This window comes from Mus caroli, chromosome 6 (genome assembly GCF_900094665.2).
Source record: "Mus caroli chromosome 6, CAROLI_EIJ_v1.1, whole genome shotgun sequence".
NCBI lineage: Eukaryota > Metazoa > Chordata > Mammalia > Rodentia > Muridae > Mus > Mus caroli.
Window position 1 is genome coordinate 79,372,728 of NC_034575.1, and position 9,243 is coordinate 79,381,970.

The window sequence follows — 9,243 nt, forward strand, 5'->3', positions numbered from 1 at the left end:
CAGCAGATAAGAGCACTGACTGTTCTTCTGAAGGTCCTGAGTTCAAATCCCAACAACCACATGGTGGCTCACAACCACCCTTAATGAGATCTGAAGCCCTCTTCTGCTGTGTCAGAAGATAGCTACAGTATACTTATGCATAATAATAAATAAATCTTTGGTCCAGAGTGAGCGGGGTTGACTGGAGCGAGCAGAGGTCCTAAAAATTCAATTCCCAACAACCACATGAAGGCTCACAACCATCTGTACAGCTACAGTGTACTCACATACATAAAATAAATCTTTAAAAAAAATATCTCACGGGGGGTGGGGACAGTATATTTTGGAATCAAACTCTGCTAGCAAGGCAAGACTTCACTGACCGGGCCATCTTCCCAGTGTCCTGTACCCTTTAATGTTCTGAAGCTCTGTCCATCTTTTCCTTTGTAGTGATGAAGGTGGACGAGGAGAAGGCTGGGGTCAAAAAGCTGGACCCCACAAGCTACAGGAGGAGACAGCCAGAACAAGGTGAAGACGCTTTGAAAACCTCATGTGAAGCCCAGGGGGGCCTGAGAATTCTGTCCTTACCACCATATCAGCACTCCTAGTTGGGGACTACAGAGAGCTGTCTCTGTCCTTGACTCTTGGCAGTGTGTCCTTGAAGCTGGTAGACCAGTGTGCCATGTCCTAGCAGGCGTCCCCAACAGAACACTAACTAGCTCTGACTGTGGCCCAACATAGAACCGTAAGCTTACTTTAAGAACTTTCTGATGGGCTGGGGAGACAGCCCAGTGTGGGAAGCTTTTGCTGTTTGCTGTGCAAGTGTGGAAACCAGAGTTCAGCTCCCAGAACACATGTAAATGTTGGGTGCCTGTGGCGGGCATTTGCAGTTTCAGCAAGTGGAAGGTAGCGATAGGGAAACTTTAGAGCAAGCTGGCTAGCTAGACTTACCCAGTCATCCAACCCTGGGTTCGAGTCAGAGCGCTTGCCTGAATAAATAATATGGAGAGTAGCTAGGGCATCTAGCATCAATCTTGGGCTTCCACAAGTACACGATGTGTACACACACACACAAAAGCCCATACATGTGAACATGCACACACACCCCTCAAACACACCCAATTTTTTTGGCACTAATTTTTTTTTGTAACTCAATTGTGCAGTTTTTGAGGTATGAACTTTGTAGTTGACAGTGTCGTGTTTTCATATTAAAAAGACTGGACTGAACATGTCTCTAGGGACTGGGCATTTTTGTCTGTGTGGATTAGGGCAGAGTTTCCCCCAACATATAGCCATTGAATTTATGAGCGCTCCCAGCTATGATCAATGACAGATACCAACATTTAGAACACACAGAAACCAGCAGCTCTGTTAGAACCTGCATGAGGCAACTGTGGGGCTGTTCCTGTTGAAGCAGAATTTCTGGCTTGGAGGACCTGAAGTCCATAGTAAATAGTCCACGACTTAACAACGGTGTGATGTGATGTTAAAAAACTGATGTGTCTGTATGTAGTTAGTTATGTGCACATGTGTCTGTCTGTAGTTAGTTATGTGCACATGTGAGAACAGGTGGCTCAGAGTCCTGAGGAGGCTCTCAGGCCCCTGGAGCTAAAGGTAGAGGCAGGTTGTTGTGAACTGTCCGGTATAGGTGCTGGGAACCAAATTCAGGTCTTCTGTAAGAGCGGGGTGTAATAATTACTTCTGAGCCATGATGTTTTGATTTTATAATGATGGGTAAGCAGAAGCATTCAGCAGAGAGCATGCTTCAAGCTTTAAATGTGGACTTATTTCCCTGGGCTTGCTTGTCATCATTGCTGTAGAGTGGCAAGACTGAGAGGTGGGGCCCTGTGTATTCTGACAGAACCTTCATCCCAGCACCTGGTTCCCAGGTGGAATCCTGTCTCCCCAAGCGTTGTCGGGATTTCAACTCCATCCAGACGCCCCACATCCTCCAAACTGCTTCTGAGCTGACTCTCCCTCTCTGTGCTGTTTCCACAGATTTTCCTTCAATTCATATTGGGTTTCCAGTTCCCAGTTACTCTCAAAGAAAAAGTGACTCAAAGGGACATCTTTCAGGCCTGCAAAAAGTCCAGTGGTCCCTGCAACCAGGCAAGCCTCAGCAGGAGCTGGCTGGCCCAGGGATCAGGGCCAGCAGCCAGGGAGGCGCCGTGGATTTTACCAAAAGGACTCGTAAGTTCCTTCAAGGGCCAACCTGTTGGTGGGTACAGTGCAGCCAGGTTGGGGCTTTTCCATAGAATATGGACTACTTCAGCATTGACTGTCAGGAATCTATTACCCCCTCCCTCTCACTGACACAGCGGACCCGAGGCCCCTGTCCTTCTGGCCTGGAGGTATGACCCAGAGCACTTGCCCAGTGCTCAGGAAGCTCTGGGTCTGATGCCTGGTACCAGGTGAACCAGGCATGGCGGTCATGCACTTGGAACCTCTGCACTGGGAGGTACTTTCATTAGGCTGAGGTTTGCAGTGACGGGCCACTTTCATTTGATGCTGCCTCACCCGCTGGCTTTTGTCACTTGTGTTGGCAAATCAAAAAACAAAAAAATGAAAATCGCCACCGGGACTTTTGTTAAGAAGCCTTTCCTCCATTTTGGAAGGAAGTTTTGTGGACTGAAAATGCTTTTTAAAAGTATATTTACACTCATTTCACGGGTGGAGGTTTGTGTTGTGGTGAAAGTGTGGAGTCTAAAGGACAGTTTGTGGGAGCCAGTTCTCTCCTTCCACCAGGAGGGAGGAACAGGGAACCAGGGAATCAAACTTGGGTCTTCAGGCTTGGAAGCTAATGCCTTTGACCGCTGAGCCATCCTTCCCATCACTGGCTTGGAAGTTTTACTCTGGAGTGTTTAATTGATTTTGGGTTAGTTGCTGTGGATGGCAGAAGGTAGGTGTCTTGTTTCCATGGTTTCCCAATACTGATGGATAAAGTAACTGATCTATCCCCATTGTATATTCTTGCTATGCTTGTCAAATACAAACTGACTGCGTATGCACGGGCCACTTATAGCCTTTCCTTTCTCTACTAATCTAGGGCTCTGCATATGCTTTGTTTTGTTTTGTTTTGTTTTTTTCGAGACAGCGTTTCTCTGTATAGCCCTGGCTGTCCTGGAACTCACTTTGTAGACCAGGCTGGCCTCGCACTCAGAAATCCGCCTGCCTCTGCCTCCCAAGTGCTGGGATTGAAGGTGTGTGCCACCACCGCCCGACTGCATATGCTTTTATTTGTTGCTGTTGCTTGCCAGTACTGTGCTGTTTTGATTCGATGTAGCTCTGCGACAGTTTGAGGCAGGCAGTACAATCATCTTCGTTAATCCCCACCTTACCCTGAGAGAGGGGTATATCATTATCCCATATTTACTTCAGGGGACCAAAGTTCAAAGACACAAAGCACAATCCAGTCTGCAATCAGTGAAGCTGTGAAACAGGAGACTCCAAAGCCTGTGAATGACATTCTTGCCACTGGTCAGTCACCATGCCTTCCAAGTAGCCGAACTGGCCTATGGTGAAAGAGCTAGGCTGGTAGGAATGGATGGAAATAGCATATTCTCTCCTCCCTCTCCATCTTTTTCCTTCTTATTACCAATCCCTTTCTCAATGTGAACATAATTTAGGAACTCAATTCTTACAGGTTGTTCAAGCTTCTTTCGAGCCTAGAATGTGTTCTGACTAGACCCTTCAAGCCACAATGAGCATGGATAAGGACACGTTTTCTGCCCTGGAAAATAAGTGCTTTTGTGAAGCGGTAATTGATTAATCTGCTCTAAACTCCCCAACACACCACACACACACACACACACACACACACACACACACACACAGCCTTGTTTTCAATATGCCCTAAGCAGCTCAATGGCTGTGACACTCCCAAACTTCCCCTCGGCTAACATATTCACCCCTCCAATATTCTGGAGTTAATACTTACTGAATCTATATTTCATCTTTGATGCCCCGGACCCTGCTGGGAAGCTCACCTTGGGTGGCTTCCCCCTATACCTACGTGTTGGTTGCCTCTCCTACCTGTGCCCTTCTGGCGTGGTCTGTGTCCTACACCTTCATTACAGTGGAATCCCCTCTTCCTCCTTCCCCAGTCCCTTCCCGGGAATCTTAAAATTCCCACCTCTGTCTCCCTGCCCAGCCATTAGCTTCTGGTAAAAAACCAACTGGGGACAGGCTTCCTTTAGTCCTACCTGTGGAACACTGCAAACAGGTTTTGGGGTAACATAATTAGCATGAGAACACAAGCCACCTCTTTTTTGTGATCAGAGAATCTCACACAGAAGCAAGAGTCTTAGGAGAAGCATTCATGAATGCATGAGTTCATTTCCACTCTGCTCAGCAGCTAATGAGAACTTGACCCAGGTCCCAACCAGGTGGGCCTGGCCCAAGCTGGGATATCCCAGAATTCAGTACCCTCATCCAGAGGTAGCCAGCTATGGTGGATTGCCAACTGCTTCTGTCTTCTCAGGATGGAAGTACTTCAAGGATGAGGGAGACGGGTCTTCCAGGGCTAAAATCATGTTTGTTCCTGGTGAACTGGGTGGCTGGTCACACCATATTGCCAGGGGTTACCAATTGAGATAAAGACTCAGTCCATTGTGCCTGGTCGACTCTCCCACAGTGCACTCACACATACTGACTCATATTAAGAGCACAGAGCCCAAGCCTTTTGCCTCTATGAGCAGACATTTTGCTGGTTTGGGCAACTTCACTGCTGCTGAGATGTTTATAAACTCCTTCTGATGGGAGGCTCGAGAAAAAATATTGAAGCTTAATTCTACTTACTGGGTATTGAACTGTTTCAAGGCCATTTAAAAATAAAAACAAGGGCTGGAGAGATGGCTCAGCAGTTAAGAGCACTGACTGAGCTTCCAAAGGTCCTAAGTTCAAATCCCAGCAACCACATGGTTGCTCATAACCATCCATAATGAGATCTGACACCCTCTTCTGGTGTGTATCTACAGTGTATTTAAATATAACATTGAACTGGAGAGAGCAGAAGCCCTGAGTTCAACTCCTAGCAACCACACGATGGCTCACGACCATCTGTACAGCTACAGTGTACTAATATACATAAAATAAAATAAAATAAAATAAAATAAAATAAAATAAAATAAATCTTTAAAAAAAATAAAAACTGGGGCTAATGAGATGGCTCAGCAGATACAAGCCCTGGCTACTCTTTCAGAGAACCTGGGTTTGATTCCCAGTGCCCACACGGCAGCTCACACCTGTCTGTAACTCTGTCCCAGGGTGTTCAATATCCTCTTCTGCCTTTGCAGGCACCTTTTTTACACACACGCACACGCACACACGCACACACGCACACACGCACACACGCACACACGCACACACGCACACACGCACACACGCACACACACACAGAGTTCCAAGGCTTTAGGATCGAGGAGCCTTTCCTGTTGACTTCCTTTCTTTCTCTCCTTCCTTCCTTTCCTATGAGTCTGTCTCTATCCCGTTCTCTGCCCTCCAGCCCCTTCTGGCAGGGTCTCATGTATCCCAGGATGGGCCTAACTTGAATGTGGCCCAGCCTTGAATTACTGATCCTCCTGCTTCCACCTCCCAAATGCTGGGACTCACAGACCTGCACCAGCACTGGTACTAGCGATCAGACCCAGGGCTTTGTGCATGCTATGCAAGCAAGCGCTCAACCAACTAAGCTACACCCCCAGCCCTTGGTCCCCATTTTTGATGAGGAAGAGCAGAGGCAGAGGACTAATTTCTCTCTACAACATCTCCTCTACCCAGGAGTCTCTGAAGCAAGCTGCTTCAAATATATGCACAAAGATAGTCGGGTTGGTCTTTGTCGGGGTCACTATTGCTGTGATGAAACACCACGACCAAAAGGCAGGTTGGAAAGGAAAGGGTTTGTTTCATTCACAATTCCATATAACAGTTCATCATTGAAAGCACCGAGAGCAGGAATCTGACCACAGGAGCTGAGGCAGAGGCCATGGAGGGATGCTGCTTACTGGCTTGCTCCTCATGTCTAGCTCAGCCTGCTTTCTTATAGAACCCAGGGACCACCCCCCCCCCCCAGGATGGCACCATCCACAATGGGCTGGGCCCTCCCCTGCCCCATCAATCACGAATTAAGAAAGTGCCATACAGGCCTTCCTACAACTCAGACTATGGAGGCATTTCCTTTCTTTCTTTTTAAAGATGTATTTATTTTTATGTGCATTGATATTTTGTTTGCGTGACGTCTGTGCGAGGGTTCCAGATCCTCTGGGACTGGAACTTCAGGCTGTGGTGAGCTGTCATGTGGGTACAGGGAACCTGGGTCCTCTGGAAAAATAAGTAAATGCTTCCAACTGCTGAGCCATCTCTCTAGGCCCATGGAAGCCTTTTCTTAATTGAGGTTTCCTCCTCTCAAATGACCTTAGCTTGTGTCAAGGTGACATAAAACTACCCGGCACAAGTTTCTCTTTTTAAAGATTTACTTTATTGTTTTTAATTGTGTGGATCTGCATGAGATCATTCAGATTCCCCGGGGCTGGATTTATATACAGTTGTGAGCTGCCTGGCATGTTCTGGTGTTGGCAACTGATCTTAGGTTCCAAACTCAGATTCTCTGGAAGAGCAACAAGTTCTCTTAAGCACTGAGTCATGTCTCCAGACCCTGAAAAATGGGTTTCCTTTAGAGCCTGAATCTTTAAAATGGGATAGCTTTCTCACCTTCGGGATAGGAGGGAATGATGGAAGTAGAGAGAAGGGGGAAGGTAGATGTTTCTCCAGCCCCTAAGATACTCAGCTTTAAAAATGAGATACTAGAACCCCCATTCTTAAAAATCCTCTAGTGAAGGCTGGAAAGGTGGCTCAGTGGCGATTCTTCCAGAGGACTGGAGTTGGATTCCCAGCATCCACATGGTGGCTCGAAACCATCTGTACCTCTAGGCCCAGGTGATTCAACACGCCCCGATGGCCTCTGTGGGCACTGCATGAACATCATGCCCTGACATACATGAAGGCAAAATACCCGTATACATACAAAACAAAATACTTTAAACGATTCTGTAGCTGTTATTGGTGGGTGTGAGTCCAGTGGGCACCCGATGAGAGATTCAGGTTCTTGTGCCCTGAATGAGAAACCTGGGCGGGGACAAGTGGAAAGTAACAGTAGCAGAGGCAGAAGGAGGGCAAACACTTCCAAGACAGGAAGTGGGCAGGGGAGGGAGGAGCTTATAAGTTCAAGGATACTGCCTGGAGGGTTGTGACCCTTTATGGGTCATTTCATAGTATTCACCTATCTATCTCACCTGCATACTCAGTCTTCTCCCATGCATGCTTTCCATGTTAGAGGTGGATCTGAGAGGTTTCCAGCCTTCCTGTCTGCTAGCTGGCCTATGCATATGGCAATCTCCCAGCCTCAGGGTGATGCTCTTCAGACCCCAGCCTCTTGCCTCATGGTTTCTGGAAGTTTCTCCAAGGCCACCGACCTGCAGGTTCAGTACTTCTAACCTACCTCACTTCCCTCTGAGTCTCCTCATGTGACCTTAATTTTTTTTGCTTCTTTCTCCCTCTTAACTTAGCTGCAACCATCCACTCTTGAATGACAATGAATTCACGAAATTCACTAAACCAAACATTGAGGACATCCAGTGTGGCATTTGCACATCTAGGATTAGGATTGGCAGCTGTGACATAGTAAATTGCCTTTTTATCATGTTGGGTCTCCAGAACGGGTGACATTGATGAAGACTCGCTCCTGGGTTACCCTTCCCTCAGGGGTTTACATGGGCTTGCTCTTTGATCTTACATTGAAACTGATGCCCTTCCCCTGTCCTGAGGAGCAGAGTGACTTAGGGAACTCAGAAGGAAAAGACTAAGGGACTTTTAAAATAAGCCTGGGCTGTCATTGTCCTACCCCCAAACACACCAAGATTTGCCTGATGCATCCAAAAGCACTGCTGGGAAGACAGCCACATGCCCGTCTGGCGCTGCTTGCTTCAGAACACAGCCAGAGAGGCTCTCCTTGACCTGATTTTCTTTCTTCAGATTGTTCCACCTGTTTGCCTCCATCTTTGTGGCATTTGTTTGTCTTAGCACACAGACACAGACACACAGACAGACACACACACACACACACATGGGGCGGGGGAGGAGCTTTTTCCACCATGTGTGTCCTGGGGACTGAGCTCTAGCACCCTCACACATACACACACACACACCCATAGAGCTTCCTCACAACCCATTGCCTCCCTTCCATCTTTTACTGATTCCCAGGACTTCCTGTTCTAACTATTCCCATTATTTGTAATTCCTAGGTTTGCAGTTTTAAAAGATTTTAAAGGTTTATTTTGAATTTTGTGTTTCCGTGTGTGTATACACCAGGGCATGTGCATATGAGTTCAGGAGCTTGTGGAGTCCAGAAGAGGTGTCCAATTTCCTGGAGTTAAAGGTGGTTGAGCCACCTGAAGTGGGGGCTGGGAATGAGCTTGCATCCTCTGCAAGAACAGTGCACACTCTTAAGTGCTGCGCCATCGCTCCAGCACAATCTTAGGGTTTTTAAGAAGGCTCTCCACACCTTAGACTTTCATATATAGAGTTATATTGATAGTAAAGAAACCTACTTGGGTGGGATTGGACACAGAGAGAGACACAGAGAGATACTGTTTCTATTGTAACTATGTTTGTTACAAGTCAGTTCACTGCCACTCCACAGAGTCACCAATGAAGAGAGGAGCAATGGCAGCCCCATTGGCATAGCCCTCACCTGAAATGACCCTCCTACACCTTGAGCCAACAGAGAATCACTATGGTCCAAGCTGGCCTCGACTCATAGCAATCCTCCTGCCTCAGCCAAGTGATGAGATTATAGACAGGTCATATATACCATGTCAATGTGACTTTTCTTTCCTTTTAAAAAAAGACTCATTTACTTTTACTTTATGTATATGCATGTGTGCCTGATGGTATGTATGTGTGCCGTGTACATGAAGGTGTCCACTCAAGCCAGAAGAGGGTGTCCAACCTCCCAGAACTGGAGTGACAGGCAATTGTGAGCTACTTAGAATTAGCTGAGAACTGAGCCTGGGCCTTCTGCAAAAGAAACAAGTATTCTAAACTACTGAGCTGTCTGTGACCAGATGGGAGAATGCCTCAGGCAGTTCAAGAAATAACTCTTAGGGACCAGGGCTTTGTGCTGCTGCTTCTTCTCCTTCTCCTTCTCCTTCTCCTTCTCCTTCTCCTTCTCCTTCTCCTTCTCCTTCTCCTTCTCCTCCTCCTCCTCCT

At 47.1% G+C, this 9,243-nt stretch overlaps 1 protein-coding gene across 1 annotated transcript in view; it reads left to right on the plus strand.

Annotated features, from left to right (window-relative positions):
* The first annotated feature begins 431 nt into the window (after positions 1 to 431).
* The window catches only part of Slc4a5 (solute carrier family 4 member 5), a 76,461-nt gene continuing 67,649 nt past the window's right edge, over positions 432 to 9,243 (plus strand). The window contains exons 1-2 of the mRNA XM_021164247.1: positions 432 to 507; positions 1,978 to 2,169. Coding sequence (XP_021019906.1) covers positions 432 to 507; positions 1,978 to 2,169 — 268 coding nt within the window. The remainder of the gene's footprint in view (positions 508 to 1,977; positions 2,170 to 9,243) is intronic.